This window comes from Podarcis gaigeae (assembly GCF_964106915.1).
Source record: "Podarcis gaigeae genome assembly, chromosome: 2".
In the NCBI taxonomy this organism is placed as follows: Eukaryota; Metazoa; Chordata; class Lepidosauria; order Squamata; family Lacertidae; genus Podarcis; species Podarcis gaigeae.
Window position 1 is genome coordinate 63,777,094 of NC_139679.1, and position 17,855 is coordinate 63,794,948.

The 17,855-nt window shown below is 44.4% G+C and overlaps 1 protein-coding gene across 5 annotated transcripts in view; it reads right to left on the reverse strand.

The window, feature by feature from the left end:
- CAMK2A (calcium/calmodulin dependent protein kinase II alpha) overlaps positions 1-17,855 on the reverse strand; it is a gene marked incomplete at its 3' end in the record, with an annotated part of 112,016 nt that overhangs the window by 87,963 nt on the left and 6,198 nt on the right. For all 5 annotated transcript variants that reach the window (XR_014561650.1, XR_014561651.1, XM_083728696.1 and 2 more), the window contains exon 2: positions 5,528-5,622. Coding sequence is in view for 3 of the 5 variants with exons in the window: in XM_083728696.1 (XP_083584822.1) it covers positions 5,528-5,622 (95 nt within the window). The remainder of the gene's footprint in view (positions 1-5,527; positions 5,623-17,855) is intronic.

Genomic DNA, 17,855 nt, shown 5'->3' on the forward strand with positions numbered 1-17,855 from the left:
CATCCTGGTTTTGTTGTTGTTGTTTTTTTGTTAATTCCCTCCCCCCCCCCCCCAATTCATCTCTTCATATTGGCCTATGTCGCCAACTAGTCCTGTAACCAAAGGCACGTACTCTGTGCTTCTGAAACTCAATCCAGAAAATCCAGAAAAATGCATGATTTGGGGAGGATGAAAGTCAAATGCAAAGTAAATTCTTAGAAATAACAGCTGGAACCAACTATGGTGAGGTCCAAATGCAGAGTGTTTCCACTGAATGCCTGGAGCTATCCCCACATTGGTGAGAAATAGTTCCACACATTTGCATGGTTCCTGATCAAAGATGGCATATTGTGATGTTGAGAACACAAATTCACATAATTATGTCAAAAACTATGTGAGAGGAAGCTCTGTGTAACAGACTGTCGTGGCTTTGTTGGTACAGGTTGATGGGGCTTTAAGATCAAAAAAGGCCACTGTAGGCTTGCTAACCTTGCTTCATAACACAGACTGATAATGTTCCTTCGGTAATTATCACTTTGTCAAGCCCACTCATTTTTCCCCCTGAAGAGAGCTAGAGAGAGTAGTAAATGCAAATTAAAAGGAAAGGCAGAACAAAGGGAGAGTTTATTAGGGTTTCCATTTTCCTTACTATCCACTGATGTAAAACAAGCTTCAACAGAAGAAAAATAAAATAAAATCTATAGCATATGGCTTTTTAAACCTTTGATCCAGGAATGATTAGCACTATTTAACGAAGTAATATTCCTCTTTTTGCCTATGCATACATTCTGCTCCTGACATGTATAGTTATTATAGGGAACACTTCACAAAATCACCTTAAGCAGGAGCAGACACCTGTGATAGGCTTATTATCCCCTGGCTTGCCTCTCATTAGTTCATTGACTGGAGATACGAGAGAAAGCTCTATAGTCTACGGCAGTTTTGCAAGTAAACAAGCAATAACTGTGGTTACCAAATGAAAATGATTCCTCAGCATTAACACAATGCTAAACAGCCAAAGGTAGGTGCAATACACTATGATATGAGTAGTTCTGGCATATTTTAGAATGAGACCATTTCTGTCTACCTGAACTCCAGTTTAGATTAGATGATTTGGAATGGGTTCTATAATCAGCATATGTACAAAGACACCTAAGACATGGCTAAGGACATCCCTGGCCACCCTTGGCCTCCAGCACATGCCCAAAGGTCTCAGTGCATTAGAAGTCTCAGTTATATCATGCACCCTCAATGAATTGGAGAACTGTTGGAACAGGCACAGACCTGAAATAGTAGTGGGCGGCAACTCCTCAACTTGTTACAAGAGCATCTAATATTTCCAATAGGAGCCAGTCCGTCTGGTCTAGCTAGGGTGGCCACTTACCTATCACTAAAAAAGAGGAAATGCATCACCAAAACAGAAGAGACAGATTTGCATGAAATTTGCACGTGCTAATATATACACATTTTTCACATAATATACCACCAAATACAGTGGTGGCAGTAGCGGCAGCAGCAGATTACCAGAGGGGTTAGCCACTGGCCACCTTCCTCCTTCCTGTACTGCTGCTCCTGACAGCCCAACTCATCATCCTAAATGGTGGTGGCAGAAGCAGCAGAGCCCCAAGTGGGCTGAGGAGGATGAAGCTGGCCAGCAGGGGTGCGAGTTAGCCTACAGGTGTGGATCCTGGAGGCAGGGGCCCCAGGAGTGGCAGGCAAAGGAGCCTGTGGATTGGGGCAGGGGGCGGGAGCTGCAGCAGCCTGTTCTGGCTGTCCCTCCATGATTCACCCACCGCCTTTCATCATACTGTGGTTTGCAGTGCTACCTTTCTGCGGCCAAGCAAACTGCAGCATGACGGCACTCCTACATTTTTATTATATAATATACAAATTTAGAAATAGCAATGCAATACATCAGTTGGGAAGACTGACCAGGTGACCTGTGCGTCTGCTAAAACTATTGTCCAGCTGCCAACTGTTGATGAACAACTTTCAGGCCCCTGCTGCTTCCCCTTCTTATGGCTCCTTATCTTTAGACTGGAGTTGTCTGTACACCTTACGAACAGAAGGCTCCTTCATATAGAGTACTGTCAGAGTGGGTGTTCAGTTAGAATACAGTCTTCTGCAAATCAAAGTGCCAAAATTGAAATTTGGGGATCTAATTCCATATGGACTTATTTGGGGCATTGGTCCATCTTGCCCAGCATATTCTCTGACAAGCAGCGGCTCCAATGGCCTCAATAAGCTGCCTTTCCCAGTCCTGCAACATGAGATCCTTTCCACCAGAGATGCAGAAAACCGAAGACGGGGCTTTTCTGAGCACAGAGCGTGTCCTCTAACCATTGAACTATGAGCCCCACCACCTGGGTGCAAATGGCATTTCCTTTTCCCAGTTATTCTTCAGAGTAACCTATTGTACTCCTACAGGTAAAAACTAGGATGAGCATGCTTTCTTCAACTTGCACTAAGCATACACGGCATTGTTTGCACCACTGTTAACTCAGAGTCTCAAATTATGCTTCTCTCGCAGGTACAGGGCCCCCGGGTTGTCTCTGCCCTCTGAAGCAAACTCTGCAACTCTTACAGCTGACCTGCCTGCCCTCCACACCCTCTGGTGATCTCTGTCACAGAAACCCCAGAAACCCGACCTCAGACAGTTTGTCACCCAGCTTCCTCTGACTTCCTCAGTTGCCTTTTGCAGTTCATTGCACACAATCTGGTTCCCTCTCTTTGGCTCCTCTGTCACCTAATTGGCTGGCTGCTGTCCCCGGACTGCGCTCTGTGACACAGCTTAAGCCCAGGGCACTGCATCTTTGGCCGAGGAATCTCTTGCAGAAGGATGTTTAGCAATATCTCTCTCCCTGCTTTTCTTCCCCCTAAAGACTGAGGGAAATCTGCTCCATTGCTGCTGAACACTTGCCTGTGCAGAGGTTTATAACCACCGCATTAATTAATCTGTTGTGACCTTTTTAAAATATGAGGTTAATACTGAATGACTGTGTCTTTTCTAGAGTCAATGCCACACCACTTTAATAGGTTTAAAAGGAAGGTGGTATTTTGAATCCCCTTGACAACAGGCATGTTTGGGAGAATACATATTAATTAACTGACTAAATAAGTCCTTCCAGATTCCCTCTCTCTGCATGGGGAGCCTGCAGGACGGACAGCCCATCCCACTTCTCCAGGGCAGCACAGAGAGGTAAATGGAGAGGCTTATGAAGCTCCCTTACACTGGGGCTTGTTTGGACAAAGCCTTAATGAGCTTTGTTATTATTTTTATATTTATTACCTACTCTTTACTAGCAGGTCCTGTGGGTGGTTATAAAAATTTAAAATTCTGTATTAAAAACATCTCAGGTGTCAAAGGCAAGGGCAAAAAAGTATACATGCAACTCCCGGTTTGCATACATTCAAAGATCGCATCGCTGCAACCCAGATATAGACAGAAAAGGGGGTGTCACAGGGTTGGGGGCAGGCTTAGAAGCCAGTGAGGGGGCGGTTTCAGGAATGCAACCCCCGTGCAAAATGGTTGTTGTCTGTATATTAATGAGCTTCAAGCATCCATGTCAAACTGCTTTGAGGCTCCTTTTATCTGAAAGGGCAAACAAGCCACATTTAACCCTAGCTTCCAGTCAGATCTGAACCAGAAAACTATGGTTAACAGCATCCAAACAAGCCAGAATATGAAGCTGGTTTCCAGATCTTGGCTTGTTTGGAAGCCATTAACCATAATTCTAATTCAGATGTAATGGGAAACTATGGTTGAATGTGACTTCCTGGGTTCTTTGCCCACTCAGACAAAAGGAGAAACAAAGGAGCTATGCGCAGACATAATATTTTGGGTGGCTGCTGAATCAACCTATCAATCAATATTATTCTATTACTCTGACTGGCAGTGATCCTCATGCAGGGGTCTTTCTCACCATGAGTTTGAACCTCAGACCTCCTGCATGCAAAGTATGATTGACAAAAACAGAAACTGTGGTGGCAAGTCCCATTAGGAAGCATGAGGGAAAACATCATGCTATGCAAATTTATGAGTCCTGTCCTGGGGATTGAATTAGGGAGGGCATGAGGGTGAGCCACCAGCAAGTATTTAGGGTTTGACAGTTCAAAGGGTGGGTTTGAAGACAGGAGCTCTGACTGGCCCTTGAACATGGCTTTTCTACTGGAAGGCAGGCAGCTCAGGGCATTAACCATCACCAAGGCCATAACTGAGATGCTTGACATTCTCCAAAGCCTCTGTTTACTGACACCCATCCAAGTGGTGATTTCACCATGTAATGCTACTCTGATGCGGCTTATCTGTATGTTTGCTGTTTTATTAGACAACATGCTCTTCAAAAATGCCTGGAGGAAAGATGACTTGCTTCTTATGAGTGTTTTCATACACAAAACCTAAAGCAGCTCTTAAAGCAGGCTTTATGATTATGAATGTAAAACTTATATTCACCAGAATGCCTATTTGCATTGCAAATGCTGTCCCTCTGCTCTCTCTGCCACTTAGCAACAATAGCGAGACAGAGGCTCAAAAGTGATGTGCGAAAACACTCTTGATTTTACCTAGTTTAAAAGTAATTGGAGAAACCAATAAAAGTTGGATTTTAGCTACAAGAAGCAAGAAGGGCTATTGATTGTAAAATTTTAGAGGTGTTTCGCCACAGTAATAGAATCAATAGTTTTGCAAAGTTCCTGTAATTCAGAAACCCTGAACTGATTGTTATAACTGAAGAAAGAATTTCTTTGGGAACTGGGTGCTGGCTGCTCTTTCTTGTGTCTGTCTCTTATGTTGACAGCACAAAATCCCAAACCTCAAAAGCCTTAAACGGACAGTGTGGCCACTAGTTACTGTGCACAGGCCAAAGCTATGAGTTTAAACCTAGCCTCAGAACAAGAAACTATCTGAGCCTCAGTTCTCCATCCATAGAATGGGAAAAGCAACCACCTAGTTGTGGGAAGGCTGGAAAACCAGCCACGTAGCATTCTTTGCAGTTCAAATGTTAGATCAAGGATTGTAAGGGATAGTAACCATATATATCTCTCTAGCAGTTCAAGAAGGCCATTCCCTCTGTCCTATTCTCATTCCATTTCTCATCCTCACTGTGTGTCAGTTTCAAGGAGGTGGGAACATACAATATCCAAAGGTGGTTTTTTTGCTTTAAATGCTGTCCTGTGGGCTGGGCCTAAGGGATTGAAAGAAGGGTGCAAAGGGGTTATTGGAGATGGAGCAGCAATGTTGATGAAAAGTATGGCTTTCAGACACATGCAGGGTTTTGCATGTGGCCACTCTAGTTCTACAGCTGGGGGGGGGGGAATTACCTTCCTAGGTGCCAGCTGATCCTACACTAAACGGATGGATGAATGGGTAAAAGTAATGGTTCTAGCTTGTATGAAAACGTGTGCCTAGACTTCTTCCTTTAAACATGTGCTTGTAGCAATTGTCACCACATCAGTTCCCAAAGCATGTAAAAATATATAGGCCATTCACTGCAGCACACAGGTCTGAGGAATCCCTTTCCAACATGTAGTAAGATCAGGCAGCACCTACCACGAGCTGAGAGCTTCTTGGTGTTTATGATCTTGGCAGCATATTCTTGTCCTGACAACACCTTCACACACCTCCTGACAATTGAGAAAGCACCTCTGTTGGAGAGAAGAAGAGAAGAGAGGGAGAAAGCCCCAATACATGAGATGTTTGCCAAATAAAGTCATGTACCCCACATGCCTACATGTTTAAAAGTGGGAATGTTCAAAAGAAGAGCCAGGCTGGTGGAGGCAAAAGGCCTGTGCACAGTCTAGCATCCTGTTTCCCACAGTGGCCCTCTGGAAAGCCCACAAGCAAGACAAAAAGGTAACAGATATGTCCTCTGATCCTGGAGGTAGTATAAAGCCATCATGATCAGTGATCATGATGCTCCTCTTTTTATTAACAGCACATTAAAACCTACAGCAGAGGTTTTCAACCTTTTTGGGTCCACGGCTCCCTTGACCAACTACATTCTTTCTGTGGCACCCCTGTGGGGCTCAGGAACCCAGTTAGGTCACCCCTTGCTTGCAGAGTTGGCAGCCCCTCACCTCTTTTTGAACACCTTCCCTTGTGGGGTATTCCCTCAGCCTCCTCTCTTCTCCCCTCTCCTTGCCACAGCTGCTGTCCCTGGTCTCTGAGCTGCACCCCCCTGCCCCAAAGAGAGGTGCCTCCTCCCACTACCCCACTGGGGCCTGAGAAGCACCCCCTGGCCAGAAGCACCATTCGCCCTGGGAGCTTGTAGCCAGGGCTACTGCAACAAACAGCTGTGCAAGCCTTTGGGACAGAGATGTGAGAGGGCATCAGAGGAGGGAGGGAAGGGAAGAAGGACAGAGGCTAATGTTGCACCCCAACCATCATTCAAGGCACCCCAGCACACTGGTTGAAAACCACTGTTCTAGAGAATGGTCAGGCATTTAGAAGGAAGGTTGCAGCAGTTCATCCTTTTCTTATGATAACCCCTAATCTGAACACCTACCCCCTTCAATCCCCTTCACCAAAGCACTCTTCCCTCCCTTTCTCCCCCTTTGCCACAGCTGCCAAATCTTAGCTCTGCCTCTATCTTCAACACATTGCCTACCCCAAATGAGTGCCATTTCCTACCTCTTTGACACATTCTGAGTGTGACGGGGAGGGGGGGAATGGAAAGAACTGGCTGTTTTACATATGTATCACATTAGTTTCATGACCTTCATAGAATCATAGAATTGTAGAGTCTGAAGGGACCACAGGGGTAATCTAGTCCAGCCCTCTGCAACCCTCTTTTGCCCAATACTCTAAGGCTGAAGTGGAAATTGATAACTAGCTTGAGTAGAAACACTGGGGTGAGGTGAGGGGTGGGGATTTTTCCAACAGAGAGGTTCAATGTGCATTAGATCTACTTAGGGAAGCTTTCCCGATCAAATGGCATTTGAAAGAAAAATCAGCAATGTGGATGTAATAAAGAAAAAAAATCCCCGTTATAAAAAGTGACAAATTGTCTCCTTCATTCAAGCATTTGGCATGTTTCCCCTTCCAATTTTTCACATTGTCTTCTCCCCCCTCCCCCTGAATAGTGACTTTTTCCACTGGTGGAAAGCATTAAGCACCTTCTGTCTTATCAAATGTCTCTTGGTACAAATGGCAGTCAGTGCCTGCCAATAATAATGCATTTTAATGAAGGAAAGATTGACACCAATGCAGTTTTTGTGCAAAAGACCCAACTTGAATCTGATGTTGCTGAAATTTTAAAACATGACCTGGTGGCAAAGATTATAGTGACAGCAGCTACAAGGGCTAAAATATTCTCATGTTAAAGAAATAGAAACTTGCATTCTGCAGTCTATATAAATTGTGCCACGTTAAGAAAATTTGAATAGTCTTGCTTATTTCATATACAGTAATTTGTTTTGTGCCTGTCAGTCAAGCAGGCCTGGCCGATATATTTTTCTGTCAGAGGCAAAGATGGTGGTGTCTTCCACTCCATGTATGGAATCCAATTGGGCTGACAGCTGAATCCTACTTCAGCACTGGGAATGAGGCAACATCCTCCTCTGTACCTGGGGACAGATGTCTAGTTTAAGGTGTGCAAGGAAGGCTTGTCTAGGGGACTCGAGGAATGAGTGTGGCATATTTCTGTAATTCCCAAATTTGTGGATATTGGGGGTTTGTACTACCTTCTGGCTTAAAGCACATGCAAGTTCAAGCTTTGGAAATAAAACTTGTACCACACCCCATAACCCTAACCACAGGTATACAAAACAAAAAAAAAAAATCCTTCCAGTAGCACCTTAAAGACCAACTAAGTTAGTTCTTGGTATGAGCTTTCGTGTGCATGCACACGAAAGCTCATACCAAGAACTAACTTAGTTGGTCTTTAAGGTGCTACTGGAAGGATTTTTGTTTTGTTTTGACTATGGCAGACCAACACGGCTACCTATCTGTCACAGGTATACAAAACTTGCTTTACTTTTTGCATCCCTTTGGGATCCTAACTGTTGTGACAACTTCACTGCACCACAGTCTTTTATGGGACTGGTCGTTTTCATTTATTAAGCTAGTGCATCCACATTGGCTGGAGAAGGAATGCTCCATAGAGAAGCAAGAGCGGGTTAAAGGCAGAGCCCTTTGAGCTCTGCTAAGAAGATGATGATTTGTGATGCCACCAGGCTTCCCACAAGTGAAACTGTATTATGAAACATGCTTCCTACAGGATGCTTCCACATCAGGCACGCAGTTCATATCCTGGTGGATTTGTAGATGCCAAGACTTCATTGACCCCTGGTGGTAAACATTAAAGCAGAGGTGAAGAAGACTGAAGATGCGTGTCCTTTTCTCCTCTTCATGGGCAGCTACTTTTCAACCAGAAAGCAAAGCATTGACTTTTTCAACCTTGACCTGACCAGTGCCATTTACCTACAGGGAGAAGCGGCCTGCTAGTTTCTAAAACAGCTTGGCTTCTGTTAATCTGAGCCTCCTCTGCAGAAATAGAAGAATCACCTTACCGAGTAGAGTTAACTACCTCTTGCTAATACTTAGTAGAGGCAAAGGAGGAAATGAGACATGCTGTGAAGGTACGCTTATATTCATTGCCTGGGAAATAAGATTTGCAGCGGGAATCTTGTCATTTCTTGGCTCTGTGGTGCTAAAATTGAATGGTAAGGTGTTTCCGGATGTGAGGTTTCAACTGGCGCTTGCATTTCCCACACAAATATCACTCCTGGAAAACCCTACAGCGACCTGTGTGTAAATTCAGGCTAACCTTCACTCTATTCCTCTTTATACTTTGCATTAACAATATTCACATGTGCACAAATGGTATGGGAGAGGACCACAGAGACAGGTGTGAGAATGCTCTTAAGGGAAAGAAGACTTTGTGCCTAATTAGATACTTCACCCTTCGTTTTTTATTATGCCTTTAACCTTTTATTATGCCTTTTAACCCTAATAGGCCCACATATCAGAGGCACCCTTCTCCCCCCACCCTTCTCCCCCCACCCTGCACCCAGTTTCCATTTAGTCGGAAAATAATCACGCTCCTTTGTATCTAGTGCTATTTCTGCCAAATCCATTCCGCCTGGAGGGGGTGGGCATAGGAATTACAAACATCAAGAGCAATCTCTCCCCACAGCAAAACATATATAGAGAAGGAAAAGAATAAACACAGGAAAGGGGGCTCCAAAGTCTCTGAGGAGAATGGAGAGTAACTGATTTTCCCGGTGGGGTGGAAGGATGAGGGCAATTTGGGCATGAATATGCATCTTTAGTCAAATAGGAAAGCGGCGGGGTGTGAGGAACAGAAGCAAAATGTTCAGTGAAATTCACGTAGCAAAGCAAACCCACACACAAAGGGCCCCTGCTGGAAACCATCGTTCTGGGTCACATGGCAGTCAGGCCTGGCAGTGAGCGGGGTTTGGAAAAAGGAGACCCTTCTGAAAGAATTAAGGTAGCTGTACTAACTATACAGAGGGGACTGGGGCTGAGTACTTGCCGGCTGCCTTTGCTGTAGGAGCCTGAGAATTATTCTTTGCCTGTGTATGAAGTGGACTATTAATATCTCATTCACCCAGAGGGCCAAGGGCTTAATTTGGATGAAGGGAAATAAATGTTGCATTTCTTCTCCACAGAGGGGCCCACCAATCCATTCTCGGTCCTGAAGATTTTACTTTTATGTTTCCCTTCCCTGCGCTTTTGTCTTAATCGCATCTGCTTTCCCAGCAGCAGGAGAGGGGGATGTGAGAACAATTCCCTGACAATTTCTCCACAACGGGCTCCAGTACCTGGCTAGGGTAGGAGGGCAAGTGGGCGGAAGGAAAGATGGCAATCTTTTAATACCCGCAGAGCCTTTGCAAGTATAATAAGCTGTGCATGAGACTGCAAGTTGCCTGCCTCCATGTTCTTGTCATAGCTAGCTGCTTTGCTCCAGTGTAACGCAGCGCTAGGCTTGGCCATGTGAAATTCAGATTCAAATTCCCTCTCGGTTCTAAAGCTTATTGTGGCTGTATACACGTGATAGCCTTAAAGCACATGGGAAGCACATTATTTCCCTCAAAGAACTCTGGGTCCTGCAGTTAACCTCTCACCGAGTTGCAATTCCAAGCAACCCTTAACAAACTACACTGGCTGCAAAGCTTTGAGCTTCTCACAAGTATACACACTCTTTCTCTTGGTACCTTCCATGTGTTCTATACACAGTGACCGACCCAGAACTACTGCCTTCCACATCCTGGTGCCCTCCAGATATTTTGGACTGCAACTCCCATCCCATCAGCCCCAGCCAGCCTGACCTGAATATAGCAGTTCCAAGTCTCCCCTCCCTCTTCTCTCGCTCTGAATGTTTACAACTGGGGATGCAATGATGCAAAATGATGTTATCATCATGGCACAAGTTCCCCCCACCCGCCCCACTTTGCTGGGGAAGCTTTGCAGAGCTCTAGAGCTATTCTACCTCCCCCCCATCTCCCAATGGGGTATTTGGCCCAGATATCTAGAACACTGTTAACAAACAATGCAGATAGGATTTCAACAAAAGAAAGCAAATAAAGCTGCATTTACAGAACTGGGGGTGGGGTGGGAGGGGAGCCCCCAACAGCCCATCTGCCACAGGTTTCTCAAACTTGCAGAGAGTCCCCTAGATAGCTGGAGACTAGTTGCTATGGCAATGCAAATTATCACTAAGAAAGAAGCTCTGGTGGAAAAGAATAGTCTTCACCTCTGCTATACAGGATGCTTCCAGGCGGGAGTTTATTGTGGACTCGCTGTTGCTCAACCACATGACATCATTGTCATCAAAATGCCAGCCTCTCTCTCTCTCTCTCTCTCTCTCTCTCTCTCTATATATATATATATATATATATATATGAATGATCTGGATTTCCCCTTACCATGGAAAACCCGTTAAGCAAAAACAATCTCATATATATATATATGTCTGCAGCCACTGCAGACTCCACCCTCACAGGTGTGAATGAAATTCAGCAAGACATGCTGAATTTTGCTCAAAAAGACACCGTTCCATAACACAACAGGTACTGCAGTCTGGAAGGAATGCTAGAAAATAGGACAGAAGCACTAGCATTATAACCAGGAAAGCCAAGACAATATTCCCCACATCGGATTCATCTGTAGTCTAACCACCATGTATGATTTGTGCAAGCAAATCAGGATGGATTCTGAATAAACAAGTCACCCGAAGGTCTCTAGCTCACTCACACTGTGTGATCTCCCAGGCCCAGATCATTACCACTGCATGCTCCTCACCATTTCCTCCCACCAAGCTTGGCAACCCATCCATGGTCAAGCCTGCAAACCCTGCCCTGCCTCTAAGCAATGGATCCTTTCCAGGTTTCTGGTATATTTTAAAACATGGGTCTACACCATGCATTTAAAGTACATTAGTGGTTTAACCCCACCCAGGGACGGCTGTGGGTGGGATTCCTGCATTGCAGAAAGTTGGACTAGATGACCCTTGAGGTCCCTCCCAACTGTACAGTTCTGTGATTCTATGATCTGATGCACATTTAAAGCACATGGATTCCCCCAAAGAACTATGGTTTCCTCACTCATAGACAGAGCTACAATTTCCAACATCCTTAACAAACTACAGTTCCCATGAAGCTTTAGGGGGAGTCATGTGCTTTATATGTGCATTGGGTGTACTTTAAATGTATGCTGTGAATCTGTCAATAATACAAACTGTTAAGGGTGTGAATGCTACTATATTTGAAGATTATTGAAAATTGCTGATAGGGAAACTCCCATACCCTTTAGATCTGTCACGTAGTCACACCTATGCCTACCATTATCCAATTTGTTTAGGTGGGGAGTCACACTGAAAGCTGCTCCTTACTCAAGTAGCTTGAAATCAGAGGTGGCAGGTGAAAGGTAGATGTTTGGATGAAGTGAGCACATAGCAATCTGAGCACTGCAGGTGCCTGTTAACAAAAGAACGTGCATGGGTGTATGTGAGGGGGGAGGAAGTGGTTGGCTTAGGAAGCATTCTCTGAGTATTATGTGTGTTTCAGGGAAACCAGTGTCTCATATGGATTAGACAAGGCCATGATGTGCAGTACAACTGTGTAACTTTGTTCTTTTAAAATTGAGACACCCCCCCCCCCATGAACAGGTCAGATATAATGAAAGGGATAGGCAAGCTTCATGAAACTGTAGTTTGATTGTTTTTTGCATTTCCCCTTCTCTCTGGCTTAATTGCTCTCATTATCACTAAGCATTCAATGCATGTTACACGTGCAGCACGCGCGTGCGCACATGCACGCACACACACACACTGGACTTCTTGTGAGCAATATTCAGCTTGCCCTTTTTGTACAGTATGCAGGACCACCTCACAACTTCACAAGTTGGTCAGGAGCAAATATTTGAGACATCAGTGTTCTCAAGGGGCACCAATAAAGGAACCTGTGGCCAAGGCATTCTCCGTGTGGTACCTGTAGGCACACATATATCCACAAAGGCCTTCTGTATTGCCTGGAGGGTCCCCTCCCCCCACTCCTTCTCCCCAATTAGTCCTGAAAAACAACTAATTAGTCTTCGGTTCCGCAGCCATGCTTTACACTTCACCGTCAAGTCAATGGACTACGACCTGGGAGAGCAGTGTTCAAATCCCCACTCAGCCATGAAGCTCACTGGGGGACCTTGGGCCAGGCACCATCTCTTAGGCTAACCTACCACACAGGGTTGTTGCAAGGATGAAATGGGGGGGAGGAGGACCATGTACATCACCTTGAGATCCGTGGAAGATAAATGTGGTATGTAAATGCAATAAATAAACAAACAAAAACTCGGTTCAGTTGATGGATATTGCACATATTACGGGTGTTTGCTTGTTAATAAAAGATCTGTTCTACATTGAATCTGGAACTTCATGCTGAAGACAACACTTAGTACAAGGAACGATATACATTGTGTGAAAGTGCTGTGGAATATTTGAGGGCTCTGCATGCTTTATCTCTCTCATGTAAGGTAGCTGAACAAAGGAAGAGGAAGGTGTTTGAGTATGAAGAATGGAGGAAGAGTGAAGTGATATTGAGAGGAAATGGCAGCTTTAAACTTTGTCAGAGGTTTGAGCAGTTTAAAACAAGGTTTCAGTACAGCAAGAAAGGAACTGGGAAAGAGTCTACAGTATTACGTTAGCTTCTTGGTGTTAGTTTCTGTGCTGTATCCATTTCTGCTATTTCTTCTTGTTAAAACTTTTTTTAAAAAAAAATAACCCTAAAACTCCATATCCATTCAGACCTCTCCCACCACTTCCCATTCTCAGTGACCTTCCCTTCTAGCTCCCATGCCATGGCCACTACGGCTGGGCAATCTGCCTTCTCTTATGCTCCTCTGCCACACCCTGACTTCACGCAAATCCAGGATTTTGATGTAGCATTACAAATCCTTCAAGGGGAGCCATGTGGCGACACTCTTACATTTTTATTATATAGTAAGATTGGAACTGTCTCTCTCTTTTCTTTCAAAGGTTGTGTGCGCACATGTTCAGGAAGGAACCAGAAGGACATGTGTGCAAGAGCATATTGCGTAGAGTTCTGTGTACCGTGGCTGGGATTCACTGTGTCCATATTTCAGTTTGCATGTAGGTGGCTGAGTGGGTGATGCATCCCTGCTGGCATTCAGACACTCATAAAGCTCGACAGCAAGTAGTGCTCACATGAGCCCCCCCCCCCCCGCAAATATATCCCTTCATTCAGCCTTCACTACGACCATGCACATTGTACAAAGGCAGTCTGTAGAAGAGAGCAGAGATGAAAGACCAAACTAGATTTGCCGTTAAATACAACTTTGGTTTTGTTCTTTAAAAAAATGCATATGACATCCACTAGGGTGGCTGATAATTATTGGGATCACTACAAGTCTATGATTCTATGATAAGTGGAGAGGAGGAGTTTAACAATTTCCTCCCCAGCTGCAGCCTTGAGGAAAATCCATTCTGAACCTGCTATTTGCATTGGGAGGAAATCCCCAGTTGGCACCAAATTTGGCTGGTCCAGAGTTATCCATAAAATCCCCTTCACTCCTATTACACCCACACTTTCCTTCCTCAATATGATTCAGTTTGATTCTATGTGAACCAGTTGCCACCGTTGCATATAGAGAAAGCACCTTTTCACAGCTGATGTAAATGAGCATCTTGGAAGTGCTTCTTCCCCATAAGTCCAATGGGGGAAATATGTCCATTCTCTCTCTCTCTCTCTCTCTCTCTCTCTCTCTCACACACACACACACACACACACACACACAAACACACACAGAGTAGCATCTGATTTGCCACTGCTGGAAACTGAATGTTGAACTTCATGCAGCTTTGGTTTAATTTGGCAAGCGCAGCTTTAGTCATAGTATTGAAAGATAATGTTGGTAATAATCATCAGTGTTGATCCACTCATACGATTACGGCTCATGACTCTACAGGAAAACAGCTCTCTACGACTATACAAAATAGACACACACACAAACACACACACATTCAGCCAATGCTATAAATGCCTTGCTTTTGATGGTGTCATCAGACAATATGCCTGTTGTCTGAAAGCAAAAAATGCTTGAAATATATTATCTATACAAGGTCAGGATACCTGCATTTGACACTCATGGTTGAATTTCCATGTGGTGTGAGAGACCTCAGGCCTGTGGCCCTCCAAGCCTCTCTATCTGGTCCTCAGGACTCTTCCCCACACCCTCCCCAGAGTCACACACCCTCTTCATTCCAGGGCACCAACACTGCTTTGCACCCTCCTTGACTGGAATGTGTCATTGAACTGCCTTTTGCCTGCCTGGGTGCAGAATAGAGAGGGTGTGTGTGATGAAACCAGCTGGCCTACTGTACAAAGATATATTTTACTTCCTTTTTTTGTTCTGCCTAATTTTGCCTCTGGCCCTGCCCACCCCTGGCATGTGGCCTTCAGGACATGCTCCAAAAGGGAATGTGGCTGCTTGGCTAAAAAAAGTTCTCCACTCATGAAGCAGAAGTTTCTAAGGTGTTTGGAAAGTGCTGTTTTGCACTGGTACCTCTTTGTTCAGGATCAGCAATGCCCATGCAGCCTGCACCACCAACTTCTCATTCCTGAAACAGGGGAGGTGAGGGTGTAAGTATACCAGCGAGGTCTGAGAGGCTCTTCTCATCTAGGTTACACGTTTCCAGGAGATTTATTAACCAGAATGCCTACATGCTTTGAGGATGTGCAATATATTTCCCTCTGCTACAGTGTAATTTACATTCATATTTACATCTGTGTGATATTTTTATATTGCCCTTCCACCATGTTCCTGGGGGTGCTTTACTAAAGCAGGGGTAGCCAACTCATTGTTGGACTCCGATTCCCATCAGCCCCAGTCAAGGATGATGGGCGCTGTAGTCTAACAACACCTGGGAGGAACTACCATGGCTACCCCAGACAAAAAAGAACAAGGCAGTGAAAATACTAAATAAATAAATAACAACAATGCCATGCAGGACACTTGTTGAAGAACCATACCTGAGAACTGCACCCTCTCATCATCATGGTGCAACTTGAACAAACCAAGGGGACCAGTTACGGGTTCTGTTCTAAAGTGATGGAGGCCACACAGTATATAACTGAAGAACCACTGTGGCCCAGTGGTAGACTAGGGATGGATCTATACTCACTCTTTAAACATTCTTAGAACGGTGTTGTTGATATCATTCTAACATAAAAAGAATCTTGATTTCTTATTTGCCTCCTTTTCTACAAGGCCTAACCACTTATTTCATGGGGAGAACTCTACAGCGCTCTCTGGTGTCACATTTTAATAATGCATTATTGATGTTTTAAAAGAACGTCATTATCATAACCCTTTAAAAGCTCGTTTTTAGTGTTATGAGTGTAGATGAGTCCTATGTCTAGTGGGGACCAGGTTTCCACTCAGCTATGAAGCTCACTAGATGAGCTTGGGCCAGCCACTATGTCTCAGTCTGCCCAGCCTCGCAGCCTCTTGTAAATATATTATAATGCCAGGGGACAGAAGTCCACCATGTTGAGCCCCTTCGAAGACAAACAGGAAATAAATTCAAAGAACATGCACTCTGGCTACTGGAAACAATATAACTGAGCTCCCTTTGTCTGAAAAGTGGCAAAGGAGGTTTTGGCACACCATGTTCAGTTCATGAATAAACTTACTTATCAGAAGAGGTTTGGGGGGAAGTAGCCAACTGTCAGTGGGAGGAGAGCAGCTTCTGCCTTAATTTTAATTTCTGAGTGCATGCAGGTCCCTGCCACACAGGCAGCAGCATCCCTGAGGCAAAAAGAGCTTCCTTCCCCACAGTTCTTCACACTTGTGAGCCTGTGAGGCCACCTGCCTGCCTCCCACTCCTCCTCCAAACCATTTTTTCAGGGCTTATCTCCCTTCTAGAAAGAAAAGTGTGGGTTGAGAAATTTCTCCCCTTCTTATTTGTTCAGCAAATCCTTTCTTTTCCCCCTGCAGCTCCGGGAATGAAGGGCCTGATTATATATTGTCACATGATAATTCCACTCAGCCACTTCTTTTGCCTGCTCATGGGGGGGCTGAACTCAAAGAACTCAGACAGAGGCGTTCTGCTCTTTTTCTTTGCCTCTCTCCGATTCCCCCAAGCCTTGCCCTCTTCATTTCTATGCCCCTTCTCCATCTTCTTTGCCCCTCCCCAACCCTCTTTGGGACTGAGTATTCTTACAATTCCATGACAAACATTAGGGTGGAAAACATCTGCTTCCATCAGGTATCAGCTCGTGCATTCAGAGCGATCGATCAATGGCATTTTCCCCCAAGAGAAGCTAGTTTTCTCTGCCTCACTAATGATAAGAGCTGCCTCTCCCAACCTGCTGGGCTCTGAATGTTTGGGACTACAACTCCCTGCCCAAATCATTCAAAGGTCACCAGGTCAGGGAACTACTGGGGTTTTGACCATACTATCAAATTTTCCAGTGCTGCAAGAAAACTGAATTCTGGAAATGCTGTCTTCACATTCCTGGGATTGGGGGGAGGCCAGTTTAACTAGACCCACTCAGTAATGCTAGCATTGAGAAGGATATTCCTGGTGTGGCGTCAGCTCTTCCCTGCTTTTTAATTATCGCCATTCCCCATGCCTCAAAAGAAAGAGAAAGTCTTATCTTCTAGTTTTGTTCTAGGGACGGGAGCAGTGTGACCTTGCGCAGTCAAAGGCTCTGCTAAGTGTCAAGATTATAATAAAAAGTAGTGGCCATTGAAAAGATAAGGCTGCCAAACACACCAGTGGATCATTGTAACAGGAATAATTCATTCCAAGTGAATTTCTGTAAACAGGGATTCAGATTGATGTAAAAAATAATAATACTCCTGCTGTAAAGCACCTAGCAGTTGTATAACACTCCTTGCTGAACAGCGCAAGTCATGGTCTCTGCCCCCCCCCCCCGTTATTTCTTAACATAGAGGATATTTGATACAAAAAGGTCATAGATGACATTACATTTTCCATAGATGACATTAAGTCAGACCTTACAACCATTTGACCCCCACGTCACAAGTGTAATTTACTGAAACTTATCATTTGAATTTTAAAAAAACTGCATTGAAGACATAGTTTGTAAAAAAAAAAATTAAACTCTATTATGCAGTTTTCAAAAGCTAAGAAATAAAAAAATGATATTACAAATAAAAATGTAATCTCCCCCCGAATATTGTGTTTTAAAGAATCTAAAGGATACTAGATCGTGTGTGTGTGTGTGTGTGTGAGAGAGAGAGAGAGAGAGAGAGAGAGAGAGAGAGAGAGAGAGAACAAAACCAAATTATACGGAGCTTCTCCAGGCTCATATTGTATATGTTCTCCAGTTCCTGTCTGAGGCTTCAGCAAATGTTCAATATTACAACGGTATGTTCC